The following is a 24484-nucleotide window of genomic DNA, read 5'->3' as shown; positions in this document are numbered from 1 at the left end:
TGAACAAGAAAAATTAGGACAGCTTATATAATTGAACAAGAAAATTAGGACTTTAGTTTGCAATGTTCATTAAACATAGGCAATCTCATGTTATGGTTCATAATAAATAAAAAATTATGGACTAAGCATCTCTAGGAATAGTTGAAATCCACTTGCATTCATCATACCAAACATTTTGTTTCGGCAAGCATATACTCTTCAAAGCAAGATTAAGAGTGTGAACAACACAGGATATCCAAAAGAGCTTAAGATTGTGGGCTTGAATAAGGCTTGAATAAGTAACCCAGCAGCTTTACAACATTTTCATAACCAATTTCTTTAATAGCAAGTTGGCAATACAATGCTTGTCTTATTCACCTTCGCAATTAATTGCCCTCAAGAACATAGCCCACTTTCACAAGTTGTCATAATATTAATAAGTGGTCTCCTTTGTGCATCTGTCCACCCATCAACACACGGACTTATACTTTTAGTGCTCCATGTGAGCTTGATTAGTTGGAGGCACCACTCAATGTGACTCTTCTTTTGATGTAAAAGAATAGTTTTGCGTGCATTGTAACCTAATGGAACATACTCTGGAAGTGTAGAAGCACGCAAATATAAGTTACGATAGTGCGGATTTCTTGCAAAGTTAAATGATAAGCCACCTATGTAAAACATCTTTGCAACTTCAGCATCACATTGATCTCGAGCCTCATTGTTAAAAGCTTTACTGAGAGGCCCACTTGTTCCCTTTCTCTTCTTTAGATCAAGATTAACTTCAGGTAGATCATAACCAAAAGAACTAGTATTGGGCAAAGAAACACACCTAAGAGCAGAACTCTTCATTAGTAACCTTGTTGCAAGACGCGATCTCATTTCCAGATGTTTTTAATAAATGAAACTTGACCCTAGAGTAGGATATATAAAAATATTATAAGGAGATAAAAAACGCATCATGAAAGCATATATAAGAATATTATAATCTAAATTATTCCAGTCTACTATACAATAATATTATTATAATATACAAAAGCAGAAAAGCAAAAGAGGGCTTTTCGTTCAAAGATGGGTTTTGGCCTCAGAAAAGCAAAATGGGAATCAGATTATGCATCGAATGGAGAATCATTGAATCAGTAAAGCAAAGGAATCAGATCAAGAAAACATCGAAATTATTAACAAAATGAAAACGAAAGCTTAAGGAAAGCATGGAATTCGAAACCCAACTCTCACCAGCAGTTGCAAAAGATAGGACGCAGTAGTTGCAGACGGAGATGACAGATCAGTTGCAGATGACAGTTAATGGTGAAAGCCTCTCCCAAGGAGTGATTTTTGAGATTCGAGTGAGGAAAAATAGGTAGATCCGAATTTTATACAAAAATTTGTTTTGATTTTTTTTTTGTTAAAGAATCGTTTCAATTTAGCAACCTTCAATCAATCACGATTTTGTGCGGATTAGGGTAATTATATTTTACTTATTTTTTCTGATTATCCTCTTATTTTAGTTTGAGGATACTCATATCTCAACATTAGGATACCCGTATCCCCATTGGTCAACAATATATCCACATACCCCGCTACGTATCAGGCACTTTTCCTCCACGTATCCATATCCCCATGTGTCAGATAAGGAATACGTTGGTTTTTCCCCATATCCATGTATCGTAGCTTCTCATAAAGGGATGAGACTTATGTATATATATAACGCTCACAGGCAAAAGTCCACTCCACCCCTTGTGAGAAAGCTGCCACACTCCACTTCTTGTGAGAGGATTGCCATATACTAAAACGTCTTTGTAATAGGTGAAACTTAAAAATAAATAGAAAAGTTGACTTTGCTTTCAATCCAATTCAGATAATTCTTCGAAGGGTCATGTTCCATGTTCTTAATTATGTGGTAGCCACTAGTATTTCTCATCATTTAAAGCACACACTCGTGATCTCATGCACCCATAAAATAGTTGACGTCGTCGTAAGACCACATCCATATGAAATTGATCAAGTCAAGTTGCATATATTGTATAAGTATACATCCATAGGGCCATTGTAGATACATTTAGGGTTCAATGGATTAGGGGTGGGTTCAGTATTATTTGGTTCGGTTTTTGGAAAAATCGAAAATTGAACTGAAGTTACTGATCAATTTGGTTTAGTTTGGTTTTCTGTTAGTTTTCTTCAATGCAGTTTTTGGTCGGTTCTGTTTTTTTTTCAGTTCGGTTCAAATTTTTTTTTCAAAGAAAAATTCTCAAGATCAATATAAAAACAAGCATTCCAACTTGAATCAAAGACATCAAAATCAAAGTTCAAACATTCAAAGTTCAACCACAATCAAGTCTTTCAAAGGGTTTAAATTGAGCTTTGATCGGAAGCAGAAACATTAAACTTAGAAAATCTTCAACATATTGAGATGAAGTGAAGGAGAAAGTTTTTAAAAATTAGTACTTCAGTATAGCGGTATTCCTCTGCACTTATAAGTGAGAGATCTTAGGTTCGATTCTCGTTAAAGACGAATTTGAACCACATTATTGTTAGTCCATTGTGAGGCTCAACCCATCCTCTCCCCTTTAGTGTAGATAATATCATTTGTGTTCCGAAAAAAAATGATATACTTCTGCCTAAATTTAAAAAAAAAAAAAAAAGACTAATAACCTTGGACTTTTTTAGTCCCCCATAGCTTACAATTTCTACCCCTTCGTAAGTGCTTTCACATTGAAATTTGCAACTTAAAACTACCTCTAAAAGATAATTAGTGGAAGTTTCATTTCATCTTCCCTCGGATAAAATATTTAGACTATTAAATGAGAGTTTTGGTCATCAGAAACACGAATGAATATACATTACTCATCATCTCTTCATCCTTATCTTGTGGATGGTTGGTAGGTTTGTCTTATTCGGTTTTTTGTTTTTTGTTGATTTCAATACTCTTTTTAACTTTGTGCATTCTCTATTAATCTTGACAGTTAATTTTACTTTAATTGTTTAATTTAACAGCTACAACAAAAAAAGTGTGTAAAAGTCATTTCCTTTTTTTGTGTTTAATACAAGTGATAACGAGAAAATGCAACTTGCGCTCAGGACCTCAGATACATGAAAGAATGCTATCAACCACTAAGCTACACACACACACAATCCGGTCTTTTGAGTTCCTTGTATAGAAATTCCAGAGATAAGTGGATTGTATGCTTGAAAATTAGTCAAACATGCACATTGACATGCTTGGAAGTATAAATCGAGTAAGTGGCTTGCAGAATGGTCTAAAAGCCGAATGGACTTGCAAATGAGGCAAAAAGTTGAAACACTAACTACCTAAGAATGATAAAACTTCCACAGGTACAAACTATAAACAAAGTTCTATTCGGCACTAATCGTGCAACGGGTAGAGTCTAGCGCCTAAGCGTATAGGTGAGACCTAATTTTAACAAAATTTATTAAAACATATGAATAAATGTCTACTAAATTTAAAAAAAAATGCATAATTGTCTTGTAATATATAAATTGCAAAATAGAATGACATGTAAATTTTAAATACCAGAACACATCGAAAATATGGAGAGAAGCATATAGTGAGTGTTAATCCAACTAGCTATCATATAAGTCTCTTACAATTTATTAGAAAATAAAATGCAAAATGAAAGATAAAATTTATATCTAAGTGACAGTCGTGATCTAAGCAGATCTAGACGGGTGCCTAAAGTAGGTTTAGACGTTATTTTTTATTTTTTAAATGCTTATATACTACGGTGACCGTGCCCAACCGCCTAACCGGTGCTTTTAAGAAAACTGACTATAAACATATATAGCCATTATCATATAAGAAGTGGAGGAGGTGCAGTGCCTGCCTGTGACTTTGTTGGGTTTTTAATGGGTGAAGGCGGCGACGACTTAAGGATTAATCTTAGGCTGCGTCGGACGGGCACAGTTTTCTTGCTAACAATCTCACTTTGGCTACCAAACTTCCCTTCTTTTCTTCCAATCATCGTCGTCGAGCCATCTCCACAGTCAACCTGCGATAAAGTATTCTTCTCGTTGACTTCAGCCACAAGAAAATCGCAGCAAGAAAGAAAATTGTCAGTTGCAAGAAATTATCCTTGAAAACTTATATTAAAGCTGAAAAACGCCAACAAGAAAAACATCATTACCATGAGGAAGTGATGAAGAAGTTGCAGGAAAAACACCGAGAAGAAGATACAATGCTGCAACGAGTAAAACCAACTTTGCTAGAAAACTGCTCATCTTTGTAAATTGCAGGAACAAGAACTTGATGAAGCCTTCAGTATGACCTTATTTGTAGCGAATTTAGTGATCCTATTTAAGGAGATTGAAGACCCTGAAAGCAAGCAGACTTATTGCGAAATGACACTGAAATATATTATAATTAATGTTTTTTAGCTTAATTTATTGAGAATTTGGTGCAAATTGCATTGTTTAAGGTTTATGTTTAAGATTATGGAGTTGACATCTACTTTCACAAACGTTTACTACTCCCGTTGCTTTCTAGGAAGGCAATATCAGTCACCATATAGTGACACAATTTGACTTTGGATTTTTGACTTAAATTTAAATACAACTGGCACAACTGAAAGGACGAAAACCAGCCCATTTGTGTGACAATTCTGATAACCTTAGCTTTTGACGAAGAAGCTGCAGGTGGTTAATTATATATATTGTTCTCGAAAGCTTTATTGTCTAGAACCAATTCATATGCAGCTCTCTTGTATTTTAAGAGAAATACTTTGTGCAAGATGTGTAAATTCTTTTTCAAAGACCGACACGTCTGGAAAATTAGCCTCTTTTGTATTTAATTTTTTCCAACTTTGATCCCGTTTGTTGATATGATTGATTATTTTAGTATATAGAATAGTGCTTTTAGAGATTCATTTTTAGGTTTTGAGTATCAATTTTTAGGACATCAAACCTAAAGTCAGTGGCGGAGCCACTAAGGGACCCTAACCCATCCTACCTTTTGTTTTCTTGCTACTATTATAATGCTTCAACTGCATATTAGTTTAATACTCTTAAAATTCGAGTGTGTTCTCAATCCAAACTTTTTTCCGTTCCAAGCCAGCCTCATTTCTCTCCATTCCTCTTATTGCAGTGCAATCTTCACTTCCCTTCCTTATTCTATCAACTTTTCTTTAATTTGCTTTAACTTATATTTTAAAATTTTTCTTGCTTACTCTTTACCTCATATTTGCAATGTTAGGTTGCTCTATTGAAGGTAGGGTCTTCTAATTTTTATGCAAATTACTTTAATTTCCTCATGTTCTGAGTTCAAATTACCTATGTATGTGAGAGGCCCTCCCCCACATAAAATCATGACTCCGTCACTACCTAAAGTCAAAGGTATTAACTAGTATGAGACTAAAAACCTAAACCCCAAGCTTGAAATGATCTACACCGGTACAGAGATCAAATAATCATGTCAATAAATTGAAATCAAAGTTCAAGAGTACAAGTGAAGTTTTTCAACTAATATGTTAAGTACCATGAGCAAGTAATGCACAAGTTGTTCGGAAATGGGCCAAAAGAAACAACAAAACTAATGCAACAATTACCACCAACTTTGCCGGGAAACAAATCTTCACCGGAAGCAGAAACAATTAACTTAGAAAATCCACAACATATTGAGATGAAGTGAACGAGAAGTAAGATTTATAGACTACTTATTCCTATTCAAAAATTAGACATCAACCTTGGACTTTTTTAGTCCCCCATAGCTCACAATTTCTACCCCTTGGTAAGTGCTTTCACATTGAAATTTGCAACTTAAAACTAGCTATCTTTAAAAGAGAATTAATGGAAGTTTCTTTACATCTTCTCTCTGATAAAATATTTAGACTATTAAATGAGAGTTTTGATCATCAGAAACGCGAATGAATATACATTACTCATCATCTTTATCCTTATATTGTGGATGGTTTTTAAGGAAAACACCGAGAAGAAGATACAATGCTGCAACAACTAAAACCAACTTTGCTAGAAAACCGCTCATCTTTGTAAATTGCAGGAACAAGAACTTGCTGAAGCCTGCAGTATGAAATTATTCGTAGCGAATCTGGTGACCTCAAGGAGATTGAAAACCCTGAAAGCAAGCAGACTTATTGCGAAATGACATTGAAATGTATTATAATTAATGTTTTTCTGCCTAATTTAATGAAAATTTGGTACAAATTGCATTGTTTAAGGTTTATGTTTAGAGATTATGGAGTTGACATCTACTTTTCACACACGTTTACTACTCCCGTTGCTTTCTAGGAAGGCAATATCAGTCACCATATAGTGACACAATTTGACTTTGGATTTTTTACTTAAATTTAAAATACAACTTGCACAACTGAACCGACAAAAACTATACCATTTGTGTGACAATTCTGATAACTTTAGCTTTTGATGAAGAAGCTGCAAGTAGTGTTTTATATATATATTCTTGGAAGCTTCATTGTCTAGATTCAATTCATATGCTGCTCTTGTATTTTAGAGAAATACTTCATGCAAGATATGTGATTTCTGTTTTATAGAAGGAAATGTCGGAAAAACTTATTTTGTATTTAATTTTCTCCAACTTTGATCTAATTTGTTGATAACTCGATATGATTGATTATTTTAGGGTATAGAATGGTGGTTTTAGAGGTTCATTTTTAAGTTTTGGATTATCAATTTTTAGGACATCAAACCTAATATCAAAGGTATTAACTAATTTGTGATTAAAAACCTAAAGTCGGCTCAAAATGATCTACACTGGTAACGATATCAATTAATCATGTCAATAAATGAGATCTAAGTTCATGAGTACAAGTGAGTTTCTCAACTTATTACGTGTCTTGTACCAAAAAAAAAAAAAAAAAAAAAAAACCCTCACATATCTATAAAATTTTCTTTTAGGCTTGTTTTTAGTTACACCCCATGGAACTTGATTTAATCTCACTTTGCTCCTTGTAACGCAAAGTCACCACTTTACTCTTCAAAACTCAAAGTTTGCTTTATTTTACCCATAAAACTTAAAAGTTGTTTTTATAAAACTCAAAATTCGTTCCACATTGCTTAGATATGTTAATTTCTTATGTAAATTTGATTTGGGTGCGCAACGCTAATAAATTTCTTTTTGATTTTTTCATCCCTTCAATTTTCATTAAACTTAATATTCTCTTATTGTTGAATGTTAATGCATAATGGAGATTTATAATTAAATTTATTGTATATGTGGCATAGTCTGGTTAGGTGTTGGGTCCCACATATATTTTAGGAGGCAACCTATAAGTTTTAGAGAGAAAATAGAGTCTACAAATCAAAGTGGAACGAATTTTTAGTGTCAGGAAGTAAAGTAGTGAGAGTGACTTTTGAATTACAGATGACAAAATAAGATCAAAATGGAGTTCCGGAGGCCGTAAATAAAAGTAGAGAACTTTAACAAAAAGCTCCTGGTACTGAATATAATGGAAAGTCAAGACATATAAGGCGACGACATAAAACCATTAGACAGCTACTCAAGAATGGAACTATCTCCATTGACTATATTAAATCAAAGGAGAATATTGCCGATCCTTTGACAAAAGGCCTATCCAAGGATCAAGTGGCATTTACATCGAGGGGAATGGGTTTAAAGCCAACTCAATGAGTTATAACTTGACGGAAACCTAACCTAGCTAATTGGAGATCCAATGGTCTAGGTTCAATAGGCAAACTAGTTGAGGAAAACTCAAGGTAAGAAACACACAATCCTTACTTATTCCTATGATGGCAAACAGTGTGTTACCTGTAAGACGTAAAGGGTGAATCATTATTCTTAATAATACTAACATCTTATAGTTGAGATGAATAGAACAGGCTATTCTTAGTTAGCATTACCTATATGAGATTGATGTGGGGTCGCATCTTTGAGATTTGATATGGCTACAATTCTCTAAATGTCTCATGAAATCAGGATATGTTTAGGACCAAAATGAACACAACCGTATGAATTGACGTGTGTCAAGCTGTGATATGTGTGATACTTCTTGTTTCGATTTACTACTTACAATGATCAGTTGAAGATATTAAATTCACTACTTCATTAGGTAAATCCGATAAGTACTCACTAGAGAAGGTTCAAGTCCAAAAGACACATATCCCGATGCATATCATATCTTAGTTCTTTGGAACGATGTTACTAATTTAGTTAGTATCTTATTTTCTATTCAAATGTGGGGTATTGCTAGCGTTTGAATAGAAAATGTGGGGTATTGTTGGAACTTGTGAGTGTGGGACTCAGTCCCACATCGCCCAAACAAATTGTTAAACACCTCTTTATAAGTGGTTTAACTCACTTATGGTTTAAAATGAATTGGGCCCAAGCTATGGACATTGGGCCTTACAAATGGAGGTTTGGGTGTATATATTAAATGTCAAAGATGGGCCTTGGGCCTTGGGGCTCTTGGACTCGGATTGACGAAAACACAAGTTTAATTTTTTTGTTTTTAATTTTTGGATTCAGTTTTTCCGAAAGGATAAAACTAAGTGAACAGTTACGTCCGTTTTTAATTTTTGGCAGTCCGCTCAGAAACGAAATACATCAATTCAATCGCTCCTTTTATTCCTTACAGAGAACAACACTACCAATTTGTCAAGAATCCAAGTTCGTGTGCAAGAACTTGGATTAGATAGTTGTATCCTGCAAGATAGACGTCCTTTGAACTACTGCACCGGTGTAGGGACGTATTTCTGTCTTAGGAGATTGCTCTGCAAGTCTCTATCTTCCGAAAACAAGTCAGTGTTTTTTTGTTTTTTGTGATTTGTTATTCAAATTCATTAAATTGTTCATATTGTAAGATATATCGTATATTTGTGAAATTTCTATTCAAGATAAACTGTATAATTGTTATATATTATACACTTGACATTTGATTGTTCTAACAGTTCAGATTTTAGGATTTTTTTTTTCTTTTTTGAAACGGAAAGGTTCAGATATTTAGATCAGAGCAACTGGATAAATAATAATAATAATAATAATAAATCAGAGCAACAACAGATTTTCTGTAGAATTGAAAAAGAACCCCAAGGCCAAGTGTACTTGCAAATGAGGCAGCACAGTTGAAACACTATCACTTCTCTTGGGAATGGCCTACATCCATATAACAGGTAAAAGAAGAGAGCAATCATTTAGCAATAGGAGGAGGTGTAGAATGACCCATCGATGATCGTTGACCTTTAGCCGGTGCAGGCGGCGAGGAAACCATTGTTCTTTAGACTGCAGCCAGGATTTCTTCCAATTATCTTCCTCAAGCCATCTCTGCACCCAGCATGTAACAAACTCTCCTTTCTACCTTCAGCCACAAGAATTTACACAATCAAGGAATGTTGTTAGGTTAATACCGAGAAAGTGTGATCCTCGAAAATATGATAAGCTACAGTGATCGAGTAAAAATCCAACTATATCTATACAACGCATGTAATGCAATATGCAATATCAGTAAATGGTAAATCGTAAAACTGAATGATGTCGTGCTTTGAGTTTTTATATTTACCGTGAGGAAGTAATGTAGAAGTTGCAGGGAGAACACACACAAGAAGATGTACTGCTACTAGGGCTAAAACCAACTTTGCAAGAAAACTGCCCATCATGGAAGAACAAGAACTTGCAGAAGCTAGACTTCAGTGTGAATACATACTAGTGAGAAGCCTAAAAGCCAGATTCATAGAGTCTCTGTTTAATTTCTTGAGTTATATTATCTAATATAATATATAATGTATAAACCAAATTGGCACAAAGAGAAAACCCAAGTTGACAATGTGGTAGGAGGTGGGCAGAAATGTTGGTCTAAAGGCTTTATGATGAATAAAGCAGCCGATTTTGAAAATTTTGCTTTTGTCACCTTTTTCAATAAGGAGTCTGGTTGTCTCTCTATCTTGAAACTTTACAAGGGAAAAGTAAGACGTGTGAAAATAATTAGATATTACAGGTTTGAATTATGTCAGTTGATTAAGATAATGTGTATCATTGTTTTATTAAAAAAAAAGTATTCGCGAAGGTGGATAAATCCAAAATTCATCGTCAAAATTGGGTATAAAACCATTGAAGAATACAAGTTATATATTTTGAGATGTATTCTTCCACTTGAATTACCTGGCTAATAATCAAATAATAATGAGGACACAGGCCAACAATACATCTCAAACCTACTACTGCAACCACTAAAATAAACTTCTCATTGCAATAAATTTATATTGTAATAATCCGATATACATCAATGTTGATTCAATTAGGAAAAAAGATGAAAAACAAGGATTAGCACCAATAAACTTCCTAATGTAAGCACAGGGCAGCATGATCTTCTTCCCAGCTTCGAGATTTGGAGGAATATCACCCGAGCCGTACGTGTAAGAGCAACGGAGCTATCTTCCATCGACTCCCAAGGTTCAACACGAAGAGCTTGTTGGTGACAAACAACGTCAAAGCCAAATATTGGACTTGCAATGAGGCAACAAGTTGAAACAATAAATTTCAAAGGAATGATCAACAAACATAGACAAATTTATAAGCGTAGATAGCCATCATCATGCAATAAGTGGAGGAGGTGCATAGCCACCCTGTGATTTATGTGGATTTTTAAGGGGTGACGGTGGAGAGGATGTAACGATTTTTCTCAGGCTACGCCGGATGGGCACAGTTTTCTTGCTAACAATCTTGCTTAGACATCCAAAGCTACCTTCTTTTCTCCAAATTATCTTTCTCCAGCCACCTCTGCAGTCAACACTCGATAAATTACTCTTCTCAGCGCCTTCACCCACATGAAATCACAGCAAGAAATGTTAACAGCTAGAAAGTTCGATCCCTGAAAACTTTGATATATTCAAGCCAACATAGTAAGTAAATATGTAAATACGGATCTGATCACAGAAGGAAGATAACATTACCATGAAGAAGTACTACTGATGAAGAAGTTGCAGGAAAAACACCAAGAAGAAGATATACCGTTACAACAGCTAAAACCAACTTCGCCAGAAAACTGCTCATCTTGGAAAGCAAGAGCAAGAACTTGTAGAAGCAAGGCTTATAGAACTGAGCTAAGTAGTCTTTAAAATATAATTATATATATGTGTGTGTGTGTGTGTGTGTGTGTTTGTCTTAAATAAAGTGGGCGGTAGCTAGAAAAAGGTTGTGAATTAATGGTTTTGTTTGAAAAATTAATTATGGAGTTTGACCTCTACATCACCAAGAAATCTTGGGTGGCGTTGTCCGACATGTCATCTTTCCGATCGCTCTCACACGAAAGACGAATCTTCACCTACTTCATACGTTCACTCACCTTGCTTTAGGGAAGGCATTGTCACAATTTGACTTTTCAGTTCCAAGGTCTATAGAAAATGTAGAGCCCTTTTTCTCATAAAATTTTGAAAAACATTATACAATTTGTGATTCAAATAGATTGTATAAAGACCCCAAAGACAAAATGGACTTGCAAATGAGGCCACAATTAGTTGAAACCTATCTATTCCCTTGGCAACAATTGAGCATCCTGATCTAACAAACCTCAGTGTTTTCTGTCCCGTCTTCGACATGAACAACACATGTTGTTTCGCTTAAGATAGAATGAATTTTTCATTTCAAGAAATACATGTTAATTGACTTCACCAAAAATCACATTTATTCTACGAGTTGTATCATTTCAACTTTTCACATCAAATGGGAATTGTTATTAGCACTCCAAAAATCTCATTTTACATTTCAAACTTCCTATATTAGGAAAGAAAAATACACTTGTGAGGAGTGTAAAATGAAATTTTTGGAGTGCCAATAACATTTCCCCATTAAATATGTATAAAGCCAAAGATCAAATTTTTACTCTCTCTCTTCTTTAAACATTAATGGACAATCCATATGCTCTAATTGGTTGATTGAGATATTGAAGGAAACTAAAAATTAACTGTGAGTTAGATATCTTTCTACGTCTCACCCTTATTAAGAAAAAGTCACATCACTTAACATCGGTAGAATAGTACCCCTAATTTCATGTATGCTCGATAGAGCCAAAACTTTTCCCTATTTAGCCATATACGCCAAATAACTCGCATCTATGATATGGATGGTTGTGGGGATCAGCCCACCAAAAATGGCTAGCGAGATGAGATACAGTGTACGCCATTCATATTGACCAGCCCCGAACAAGACCAAGATTTGGGTGGTAAATGACCGAGGAATGTCGTTGGGGTGATTAAGATGAGTCAATACATGGTTAACACTCATATAATCATTTTTATACCTCCCTGTTTAATTATTCTAATAGAAAACTTCATTTTAATCCCTAAAAAAGATAAGTTTTAGATTATAACCATATGTAAGATTAAAATCCAATTTTAGTCCCTAGCACATTTAATCATATCATTTATTAGTTGTATTTTGATGTTTTATTTTATCTTTTTATTTTTATTTTAATGTATTAATTACATTTACATTTAATTTTTATTTCATTCACCATAATATATTTTAATGTCTACATTTAGGCAACTAAATTTTTTATAATATATATTCCGATAACAATTTTGTATGTTCTTCATTTAGGTACATTAATACATTTGAATATTTTGGTATATCTATCGGTACAAACATGTAGTTACATTGATTCAATATAATGCATTTCGATCAATATAATGCATTTCGTTACGTACACTTTGATACACACATTTGAGTATTGACTTTTAGGTACATTAATTCAATTATTATTTCGGTAAATACATATAGGTACATACATTTTGGTATTGATATTTAGGTACATACATTTTCGGTATTGACATTTAGGTTCGTACATTTTGGTACATACATTTCGGTATTGACATTTAGGTACACTTGTATTGACATTTTTTTATTTAGGTACATACATTTTCGGTATTGACATTTAGGTTTGTACATTTTGGTACATACATTTCGGTATTGACTTTTAGGTACATTAATTCAATATAATACATTTCAGTACATACATTTAGGTTCATTATAATATATTTCGGTACAATCATGTAGGTACAAATATTTTGGTACAAAAAGTCAATTTTATATATTTTGGCACAATCATTTTTGTACACTTATGTATCTATATATTTTTGTATCACAAATTTTTTTTTAATATTTTCTCATTTATGTTCATTTCTAATTAAAACAAATTAAATATGTGCATATTAATAAAATTAAAATTTAATATGGAGAGATTAAATAAAAATACACATTAAATAAGAAAAATTGAATGTAAATTTTGATAAAAGTACACTCAAAGGATTAAATTGAATATTTAATCTAGTATCAGGTTTTTTTTTAAATTTTAATCTTTTTGCAAGGACTAATGTTCAAAAACCCCCTTATTCTAATCTCTTGTACTATTAAAGTACGTTAAACGCATGTAAATATTTTCTCTGGTTATGCAATAAATTCAATATATTATGGATTGCGATGTGTGATCAAATATGTGTTGGAACACTGTTGATACGAGATCCTTTGGGATACTTGTGAAAAATGCAAAGATAAATGATTTTTTTGTTTTTTTTGAACAAACAATATTATTTATACTAAGGAGATGGTGGGGATAGTAAGCTTAGCCTCATAATGGGTTAGCAATAATGTGATTCAAATTCACCTTTGGCGATAATCGAACATAGACCTCTCACTTACAAATGAAAAAAAAAAATACTACTTGACCATAGTATGGCATGAATTTTATATCAGTCGGCATGTCACCCGTCATAGCAAGGGAGCTATCTTCCTATCGATTCCCAAGACTCAACACGAAAAGCTTGTCTCCAAAAACCCGTTGCATTTCCTTCAGAGTTTCTTCCGTAACCAATTTCCCATGTCTCAGTGAATCTTCAGCCTCCACACAGCTACCTCCTCGAGTGCTGGCTTTGAAGGCATCTCCGACATGAATTATAAGCCTATCTGTGTATTGCCTCTCAAGCTTTGAGAGTCCAAAGTACTCTCTGCCCACACCAATCACAGATGGGTCAAGCTCCCACCCATGAACCACAACTTCTGGGTACAGATCAAGAATCGACCTTGCTGCGGATCCCGCCCTGAACCCAAGAATGCCGATGGGTCCGGGAGGGATAATCGGCGGCAAGGTGAAGACGTCGAAGTAAGTGCTTGTGAGGGACTTGAAAATGAAAGAGATGCTGTGGATGTTTCCAGGGTTGTCAAGGAGGAGTCTTGAGCTGGTAAAGGGGTCGACAGCCCTTTTCGAGACCTCGAGGACCCGAATGTAGTTGTGCATGGACTTGAATTTGGCGAGGATTTTGACATCCTCGCGCGGGGGTGCCATCGTCCTGGGTCTTGGTTTCCGGGTGGGGTGGTGGGCGGGTTGGGATTTGGGCGTCCATGAGTGGAAGAGGAGTGGTTTTGGAGGTGTTTTGGGGGATAAATGGAGGTTTGGAGATGTAGGATGGGGAATTTTTGAATTGGATAGGGACTTAACGGTCGAATTTGGTGGGGATTTTGCAGAAGTGAAATTGCGTTTTGCTCTCTGTAATCTGTTTTGCACTTAGCAGGGTGAAAAGCATAAAAAATGAAAGGGCGCGTAAGATACTATCATAAATGGGACTCCATTTTAATTGGAGCATTTTTAACTTATTAATCGCTTAAAATGGAAAGACTTCACTACATCCGCTACCAGTCTACCATGACGTCCCAAATTAATAACGTAAATTTCTTATAAAAAGTTAAAACATATAACTTTGCACTTTTTATTTGAGATGCCCACAGTTACACAAGTCTAGGTAAGTACGTCTCCTTAAAAGATAATTGGTAATAAGAATTTACATAGTACGGGGTAACCCATCGTGAAACTCACACATCATTGTATCATTGACACAGGATATTACGGGTTAAATTTTTCAAATTTTCAAATAAATGACATGATTTGTACTACTACGGAGCTTTAAACTGTTAGATTTTGATCAATTATACTTGAAATTTTCTGAGTTCCCACATTAGAATAAGTAAAACAAGAGTAAACCTTTTCAACTATCTAATCAGAAGGTTTTCTATTTCATATATTCGCCTGCTGCTGTCAAAGTATTGCGACTCTAAACAAAAGGGGGCAAAATATAACAAGGGCATCACTAGCTACTCTAATACCTCACTAGTTAATAGGATTCCCTTCTACAAATTATGAGTGGCTTTAACCAAGCTCACCCTGCTTAACACAACATCGCGTGTCGAGGTGATACAGGGACACAACGACTAGAAGCTATAAAACTCCATCTGCGTCAGCACGAAGGATGACGATGATGATGCTTTTTATCTTCTTCCATCTCATCTTCGTCATCCCTACATTAACAACCAAATCTCTGAACATTGGAAGAGGGGCAACAGTCAAAACGCTCTTTATCAAGAGAAAAATCCTATATACTGTTTTGATGCAAATCTTGTTAACGTGATAACCATGTGGTCAGATTATTTTTCTAATGCACCAGTATCAAATCAACCTCCAAAAAGGGCAGTGTTAACTTGAAAGCGAAAAGAACCTCACCCACCATATAATAAAAATAAAAAAACTTACCACACATCCATAACAGCGTGCTGACGAGCAGCGGTGGGGAATTTAATCCAATGCTTGTCGTCTTCAGGATCAGAGTCATAAATAACGCCGTTCCAAATGCGAGGCTTTGGTCTTTCGTCCAATTTCTCTTCCACCTGCATCCATTCAAACTAAGGTTATAAGAAACAAGGTGAATACATAAAATCCTGGAAAAGTATCTAATTTAATTTTTCACTGATACGAACCTCTTCTGGAACTTTTGTAGTTGGTGGTGTTGTCTGGAAAGGAACACTGGGTGTATGAGGTATTCGAGTAAGTTGCTCGAGCAGTGCATTCCTGAGAGAAGAAAAAAATAACAATTAATAAAACTTAAATGATGAGAAAGGGACAACAGAGTTCACCGCTAGTTAAATATACAGTCCAGAATTCTCAATAAATGCTATTAGTTGAAGTTTCAGTTGCACCAGGCAAAAAAAGTTGAAAGAAAAATAGCATAACTGTTGAATTACTAAAGGATCAAGGTACAAAGTGTTATATCATATGATGTGCAACACCAATTACAAACAATTATCGGCATCTGAACTTAAAATCCAATATCTAATGGGTCAAAGTAATTACATGACGTCCTGAAAATTTCTGGAAAGGGAAGCTAAGCTTGGAGCTCAGAACGCCAAAATATTTTCAAATAGAAACAAATCAAGGATGAGCTATTTCTTTTTTACAAGATCTCAGTTCTATAATTCAAGCATGGTGTGGCAAAGTATGATAGAGTTGAGATTGCTGGTGTCAGCAATCACGAATTAAACATTATAGCGTAAAACTAAAATGCAGTACAATAAAATCCACTAGCACCGACTGTCATCAGTAATGAAGCAACATCCAGACCTTATTTTCTCCATATCTTTGGGCGTGTTTAGATTTTCCATGTTGGATGGGGCAATGTGAAGAGTGTAATCTGGTCCAAAATACTCATAGTATTCATTGTAAGGCAAATTATTATCAGGCTCCACCCCGACCGCCACTGCTGTCTGGTACAAAGTAATAGATGCAATCATAAGGATATTACATCGTATTATACTTGTTGCAAATCAATTAAGAAACAGGAAACACAAATATAAGATTGCCAAAATAGAGAGAAAGGCGTTAGAGATAAACCTCATAACACCAGCAACGGGCCACATTACGAATTGTATAACCTCCACCACCCAACACCATCAGAGGAACATTGAAAGACCTAAGAAAACGAAGACAATCTGCATGGCCTCTGACAGACAAGTTGAAGCACCCCAACCTATCACCAGACAAGGAATCCGCTCCACACTGAAGAACAACTGCGTCTGGCTGATACATCTCCATGACTTTCCGGAGGATGGGCCGAAACAAACTACGAAAACTCTCGTCATCCATTCCATCATTTAGCGGGACATTCAGGGCGTAGTTTTTCCCAGTCCCCGCCCCAACGTCTTTAATGTGCCCGGTGCCAGGAAAGAAATCCCCGAACTTATGGAAAGACACAGTCATGACCCTATCAGTAGTGTAAAATGCCTCCTCAACTCCATCTCCATGGTGCACATCAATGTCTACATAAAGCACACGCTGCACAGTGACGACAATGACCGGATTACATAAGTAATTCAATAAACAATCAAAAGCAATGACGACATAGACGACAGCAAAAATGAACAGAACAATCATCCCACACTTAGACCATACATATAATCCGAATAAAAGACGAATACTTTCAGTCTTTCACAAGTAGATTTCATTCCGTTCGAAATATTATCAAATTCAATTTTACTGAGCTCCAAACAACTTACTACCGATTAATTGCAAGCAAGCATAAAATTCATATAGTACAGTAACCGAAAATCACCCAATGCAAGTAAAATATGCAGTAAAAATCATCATGAACCCTAAATTTGTAGCTAAATCTAAGCGAGTTTCGAACAAAAATCATTGCTTCAATTCAAAAAGTAATAATTTAATTACAAAAAAAATAAAGAAGTTGTATTGGTCTTACCCTGTGAACCTTGAGGAGCTCAAGAATGCCGAGCACAATATCATTGACATAGCAGAATCCAGAAGCCTCGGCCTTCTTGGCGTGATGGAGCCCACCGGCCCAGTTGACAGCGATGTCGGCGTCCTGGCGATTGAGCTTAACGGCGGCGCCGATTGAGCCGCCGGCGGAGGCCTGGCAGAAACCCAAGAGGCCGTCAAATACGGGGCAGTCCTCGCCGACGTTGAAGCGCTTGAGGTGACGGGAGTGGACGGAATCGGCGAGGGTCTCGGGGGTGACGGAGGCGAGGAAGTCGACGTAGTCGTCGGCGTGGAAGCGGCGGATGTCGATGGGGCCGGCGGGAAAGGGGCGGTTGATCTCCATCCGACGGTGGAGGCCGTAATGGACGACTAGGCTGTGGGCCATGCGGATACGGTGGGGCTTCATCGGGTGGCCTTGGCCGTAGTAGTAATCGCCGACGGTGGGCTCGTAGAAGTAGCTCACTCGCCGTTTCTTCGCGTCTGGGCCTGACGGCAGTGACGCTCCGCCTTCTGAGTCCATCTCTCTCTCTCTCTCTCTATCGACTGGAATGGTTTGTTTGGGGGGGGGGGGGGGGAGCTGGAAATTGTTAGTAAGCAACGTACGACGAGTCGTCTTGTACACAAAAGTAAGCGATGAAGAAGAAGAAGAAGCGGGTCGTGGGTAGCTAAGAGAGCCCAATGAGGCCTGCTTAAGAAAAATGAAACCCAACCAAATATGGTGGACACCTTGTAAAGAGGTGCTTGCTCTTTTAAGATTGAAGAGAAGTTCCTCCTTAATTTGCCTTTTGTTCGATTCACATAACTTTGTATTTATGATTGAAACCATTTATATTATAAATCACTTTTTAGATCATCTTTATAAAAAAATCAATTAAACTAAGGTCGTTTAGTCATCAACTGGAGCAAATAGATTGACGATTTATAATACTTTTACTGAATTCGTCCTTCTGTTTTCCTATAGTTTGATAACTAAATGATCTCATATTTTATTGAATTTTTGCAGAGATCATCTTTATAGAGAGTGATTAATAATATTAGGTGTTCGATCATAAGCTTGAAGTCCCATTAATTGGACATAAAGTGAATTGAGGAGGAACTCCGCCTCAACCATTGAGGAGCCGAATTAATTTCATTTCTAAGATGTGTTTTACAATCATAAAAGTGATTTTTGAAGAAGCATGTGACAAATACTTTTACAGAATGCACTTTCAAGTACATCTTATAAATAAAAAATTTAACGTGTCTGCCAACTTGGGCCATAAGTTTGAGTTAGGGTACCTGTGTTTTTGAGCAAGCCTCTTTGCCCTATGATATTTTTGGGTTTTAGGTTTTCTTTTGTCATCCCTCCAATGGTACCGAAAAACAGAGTAATCCAATACCATCGAGCTCGTGTACAAGTATTAAAGTTTGATTGGGATGTAGAGATGGTACATTTTGTTTACTAAATTGTTTTGATATTTGAGAAATTGAAGAAGACAAGAACTGCATACAACGTGATACATTGCGGTCAAGTTCTTAAAGCATGAACCAAAGGATGGATTACACATTATTACAGCATCAATCGCTTTGTCTATCAAACTATCAAGTTAAATTTGTTACATGAGCATGCGGTGGACTCATGTTTTGCGTACATGATGCCACATGTGTCTATTTGATGGACCGGGATTCTCTCTAGATCCTTCAATTCTGAAGTTGGAGAGAAAGATGGAGAAGAGGGAAGAAGATGAACATGAGAAGGTAAAGATGGAAGAAGATGAACAAAATGTGAAAGTGAAGATGAACAAAATGTGAAAGTGAAGGTGAACAAGATTAATTCCTGACCATTCGATTTTCAGTTGAATGGATAGGATTGAAGAATCCAGAAAATCCGAATGGAAAGGAATCCAGGGAGGATCTTATGCCCATTTTGATATTTTAAAATGTCTTATTATTGTTTATGTGGCGCATGTTAATCTACATGCCACCCATTTGGCCTCTAAGTAAAAAAAAAAACAAAAAACAAAAAGACCAATATAATCAAAATTTTGGCTTTAAGTATTCATAACTTTAAGAATTGTTTTTTCTTTGTTTAAAAGTATATACATACAACAAGTGGTCATTTACCATAATGGTGGAAAGATGTTGAGCCCTTATATGACGACCTGAGTTCAAACACCGTCAGTGACTAATCTAACATTCAATCTAACAAAATCTATCATTTGACAAAGAAAAAATATTTACTTACACTAAATAACGGAGGTGTAGAATGTATTCGACCCCAAACTAAAAGGGTCGGTCTGGAACATCATAACTCATAATTGATATGTTTAACTGATTGTAATATAATGGAATGGCTGCCTAATGGAATTAGGAATTAATTGTTAATTAATAAATTAATCTAAGAGGCAAGCATGTTTTCACCGTTGACAATGAGTTGAAAAGTATACATGACTTAATCATTTTTAAAGATATATAAATGTGGGATTACCAAGATAATGAAAGCACAAAACACTTTTTGTGTCATGAATTTAACCGACAAGGCAGGTTAAGTCTACTGTGTCAAAAACATTTGCAATGCTTAATATGTAGATCATAGCTAGTATCTAACCTAAATTCATCTTCACAAGCCACTTTTTCTGTTTTTCAAGCAAACCATTGTCGGACTCCATCGACCTAACATTTATATTATGTGATCTCAAGTTGTAAAATCAAGTGAGATTTGTCTGCTAACACTTTGGAAAGAAAAAAAAAAGATATTTGTTAACACCGGTAATATACTTTCTTATGGTGTTACAGTGGACTCAAATTACAACGTAAAATTAACCAGCCACACTCGAACTTACTTTTAGAGAATTTGAACAGCAATATTGTCTAATTTTTGGCATACGTGGTGTTATCTACACATCAATTTTTACTTCCTACACAACCCCTGTTAATTTATGTAGTTGGATCTTCTTCAATTCATTCGATTCGGTAATTGAAAATTAAAAAAGATATATAAAAAGTAAAAATAAATGTGTAAATAACATTATTCTATACATGCCATCATGTATATTTGCCCTATAATTTGAGCGAGCTAAAAGCAGATTTTAATTAGTTAGAGGAGAAGCATGTGGACACGCTAAAGGTTTTATTTAGGATATAATATTGGTGTCAAATCGAAATTTTGGTTATCAATTGGGGACAGGAAATTTTAATCAGGGTTATCCCTTTAGCTTTGTGATTGGACATAAAGGGTGTTTCTTCTCAAGGCGCTCTAATTGCAACTTTTGACTTGATTTGTAGTGGTGGGGATGGGTTCATGGGTCATGGGTGGACTCAAGCTAGCGGGTCCAAAGAATCTTAAAACACTATACATCTCATCAATAGAGAAGATGAAACTTGAACCAAATTCCCAACCCCAAATTAAAGTTAACTACAACACAATTATGTGATTAGATATAGTCCACTAACACAACTTGGCACAATGAGAAGGGACCATCATATATATATAACCTTAACCGCATTGTTTTCCTTCTCCTACAGTAATCCTAATTGTACATGCATTCAGTGTCAAAACAACGCAAGCTAATGATTTTATTCAGCATCGATGGCGATATATATTGGACTAACCCAAGTGATATATTATCTTAGGAAGACTTTGGATATGATCTTTAGTTATGAATATTCTTTAACTGAAATCTTATTGGTTTTCAATTTTTTATCGAAATCCCTGAATTTAATGTGATAATTTATTTCTATGTATGTTATTATATTTTTTAATTTAAAAATTAAAATTTATAGTTGTTTATGTTAATGAGATTTTAAATAAAAACCCATAATTTGTGGGATTAAAAATTTTAGAATATAAATTATTACTATGGTGTGTGTGTGTGTCTGCATATAAACATGGCTACATTCATCAAAATTAACCAAAAAATCATTGTACCAAAACATGGGTACATTCTTCAAAACCACCAAAAAAAAAAAAAGATGTTAGGCTTAATAACATTAGTAAATTTCTAAAAAAATTGAATAGATTTTATATATAAAAAAAAAGGGTACATTTTACATATAACAAATTGGTATATTTAAGAATGGATACATTTTAAGATTAAAAATTTGAAAAAATTACATGAATGGGTACATATAAGATTAACAAATTGAAAACATTTAAAAAAAAAAAAAAAGCTAATGGGTACAAACTTATTCTAATTTTTTATTTATTTTTGGAAATGTTTTGAATTGAAAATTAGTTAGGAGTTTAAGTGTGAGTATTAAAATTCTAAATCAATTATTAATTTTTATTTAAAAAAATTATGTAACTGACATGTAAATTCATTATTACATTAATGCTAGGGACTTGGATCAAAATCTAAAAACTAATAAGGTTTCAATCAATGAATATTAGTAATTAGGGACTGGATACTAATTTTTCCATTATCTTATGTCTACTCTCAAAGTCTAGCCTATTATCTATTATCTTATATGTACTTTCTCTCATCATAGGACTAACCCTAGTGATATATTTTCTATAAAATGTTCCAAAAAATAAAGGAAATTTTAACGAAAGCTCCCGGTACTGTTCACTTAAACGAAAAATCATATTTTAACATTAAAAAGTCAATCCTGGTACTGTTCACTTTACCCTTTATTTTGTTCTTATCGTTAAAACTCAAAGTTTTCAAATTTTTTTCATTAGTTTTTTTTAAATAAAAGGAGTGGCATGAAAGTTTCATGCCCTTGATGGAGAAAGAATTAGCTTTCCTTCACGACAAGAAATAAATTTATCTTTTTTCATATATTTTTATGGAGACAAGAAAAAATTTGAAACCCATGGGCAAAGGACCTAATCATTTGGGGGAAGGATGAAGGGAAAGAAATGGGTTTCCATGGCTTTACTTTCACTATCATTTTGTGATCATCATCTCTTGAAAAGGAAGCTTTCTTGTTGGTCGACGGAGACTGTATGAAAAGGACTCTGCCTTTATAGTAGTTTCCATGAAGATGCATGAGAGAGAGAGAGAGAGAGAGAGAGAGAGAGAGAGAGAGAGTACTATATATATATATATATATATATATATATATATATATATAATTTCTATATTTATTTTCCATATATGTAAATATATAGTACTCCAATGGCCGGGACAATGAACCTTGTGGCTGTGATCCTAATTAGGGCAAAGCTCTACATGCATAAATACTAAACACAAACACGTGCATGTGGTACGCACGTGTTCAGACAGACATACATACATACATACATACATACATACATACATGTATATATATCCATTTGATTAACCTTAGACCTATTTTCTCAAAACAAATTGTGTAATTAACTATAGGGAAATTTTGAAATAGGTTCAATTTTGTATGCCTACTTTTGAAGTAGGTCCAATTTTTAGTGACTTTTGATTTTTGAAGTAGGTCTAATTTTTAGTTATTTTGGATTCATATCAAAATACCCCTTAACTATATGAAACTAAGCTGGCTAGTGGCTATAAACAATTATTTTAGGTGGCATGCATGCATGTCATCCAAAAGCTATTATCTCATTTCTTTATTTTATAAAACTAGTACGTTGTAATTAATTATTGTAAAATTGTTTCTTGGTGCAAAAAATTCGAGGATGATAATTTTGACAACGAAAATCATTGCAGTCTAATTTAATGGGAAAGCTCAGATTAGCTGTTGAAAAAACTCCTAGAGGGACCCATCTCAATTATATCAATTGTAATTAGTGGTCCTAGCAAATTAATTAAATTGTTAATTATTGTCATCATTAAATTAATTAATGTTCATGTCAATATTTGTTGATGATGTATCAATAGAATATGTTGCCTAGAGAAATGTTAAGGAGACTCTCTTAAAATTGAGACTCTTTATAAATTTTCTATCACATTACAACTTAATGTTAATTTAAATGCTAACATTATAAAATATTGTGTCAAAAACCCGAAGTGACAGAAAATATTTAAAGAGTCTCACTTTAAGAAAACTCCCTTATCATTTCTCATGTACTCTATTGAAAAAGCTAATCATCTTGATTCGTATTCCATTTTAATATTCAGAAGTTGGTAGACTCATGGATGCACTTTATATATTCACCTGCTCGATCATTCAAATTTTCACCTGGATATATCACGTTTAACTACTCATTGTACTTTTTATAGACAAAAGCATATTCAACTACTTTACTTATAGTATGCACCATAGACAAAATTTTCTTTTCCTTGGTGTTAGTGTGATTGCATGACTACCTGAGGATTATCAATTTTTTCATAAATTAGAAACCTCTTTCGCACACATAAAAATAGCATCCTCACTTAGTTGTTTTAATGCTACATAATATTTAGTGCTGGTGTTTTAGCTGTTAGATTTCATTTCCTAAGTATTTAAATTTTCTATTTCTATCTCAATCATTTATTTTTCATACCAAATATGAGCATTCGTCTAAGAGAGAGTGTGTTTAATTTGCTCCATAGGAATAAGTGTCATTTCCTTTTCTTTCTCATGACTCTACATAAATAAAGATGAAATAACAATTAACCCGTCAGATAAAAAGAAGCCTTACCATGTATAAGAGAGATGGTTACTTGCCTATTCCGAGTAACCTATCCCATAATCTCAGTTTTTTTTTTTTTAACGTAAGAAAAAATGCCATTATTTTTATTTTTCTCAAGAAAAACGAATATAAAATATAATAGTAAACCTGAACTAGTGACATGAAGTTTCTATTCCAGACGAGAGGGGAAACAGAGGACGTGAAGTGGACTGGGAATATAAGGTAGATGATGTTGAGGTACTATCATGGTGACGAGGTAGCCACACGAGGACGAGGACTTGCCGACTTTTATAATTAAGCTCAAGGTGGTATAATTAGGAAAACAGTACACTATCAATATATTCCCGCCAGCCGCCAAGAGAGAGAGATAAATTAAGAGATCCACAACCGCAAGAGAGAGATATCATGTCGGAAGTATATACATGCCCTCATCCTCATGATACAC

General features: G+C 34.6%; 3 protein-coding genes and 2 long non-coding RNA genes across 10 annotated transcripts in view; all 5 read right to left on the bottom strand.

The window, feature by feature from the left end:
* Positions 1 to 1604, bottom strand: part of LOC126598574 (class V chitinase CHIT5a-like) — a 73676-nt gene extending 72072 nt beyond the window's left edge. For all 5 annotated transcript variants that reach the window (XR_007614887.1, XR_007614886.1, XR_007614885.1 and 2 more), the window contains exons 1-2: positions 1213 to 1604; positions 168 to 890 (exon numbers count right to left, since the gene is read on the bottom strand). The gene's annotated coding sequence lies outside the window, so the exon portion shown is untranslated. The remainder of the gene's footprint in view (positions 1 to 167; positions 891 to 1212) is intronic.
* A 7334-nt stretch (positions 1605 to 8938) lies between these two features.
* On the bottom strand, positions 8939 to 9729 carry LOC126598580 (uncharacterized). The gene is made up of 2 exons (XR_007614889.1): positions 9480 to 9729; positions 8939 to 9278 (listed from the first exon to the last, which is right to left on the bottom strand). It is a non-coding gene; the product is annotated as an uncharacterized LOC126598580 (long non-coding RNA).
* A 409-nt stretch (positions 9730 to 10138) lies between these two features.
* Positions 10139 to 11893, bottom strand: LOC126598579 (uncharacterized). The gene is made up of 2 exons (XR_007614888.1): positions 10870 to 11893; positions 10139 to 10733 (listed from the first exon to the last, which is right to left on the bottom strand). It is a non-coding gene; the product is annotated as an uncharacterized LOC126598579 (long non-coding RNA).
* Positions 11894 to 13547: 1654 nt separating this feature from the next.
* Positions 13548 to 14726, bottom strand: LOC126598577 (uncharacterized). Its single transcript, XM_050264947.1, has one exon. It carries the CDS (start codon positions 14253 to 14255, stop codon positions 13704 to 13706), a length of 552 nt encoding a protein of 183 aa, XP_050120904.1. The 5' UTR covers positions 14256 to 14726; the 3' UTR covers positions 13548 to 13703.
* A 223-nt stretch (positions 14727 to 14949) lies between these two features.
* LOC126598570 (histone deacetylase 6-like) lies at positions 14950 to 18095 on the bottom strand. Of its 2 annotated transcripts, none has more exons than XM_050264936.1 (6): positions 17494 to 18095; positions 16629 to 17069; positions 16359 to 16501; positions 15719 to 15809; positions 15495 to 15628; positions 14950 to 15282 (listed from the first exon to the last, which is right to left on the bottom strand). In XM_050264936.1, coding segments are annotated over exons 1-6 (1347 nt in total). In that variant the 5' UTR covers positions 18031 to 18095; the 3' UTR covers positions 14950 to 15281. The 2 variants fall into 2 exon arrangements, with proteins under 2 accessions (XP_050120893.1, XP_050120892.1); XM_050264935.1 differs by having other exon boundaries at positions 14950 to 15262.
* Positions 18096 to 24484: the final 6389 nt, after the last annotated feature.

Source organism: Malus sylvestris, chromosome 14 (genome assembly GCF_916048215.2).
Source record: "Malus sylvestris chromosome 14, drMalSylv7.2, whole genome shotgun sequence".
In the NCBI taxonomy this organism is placed as follows: Eukaryota; Viridiplantae; Streptophyta; class Magnoliopsida; order Rosales; family Rosaceae; genus Malus; species Malus sylvestris.
This window is presented reverse-complemented; position numbering and strand designations above follow the sequence as displayed.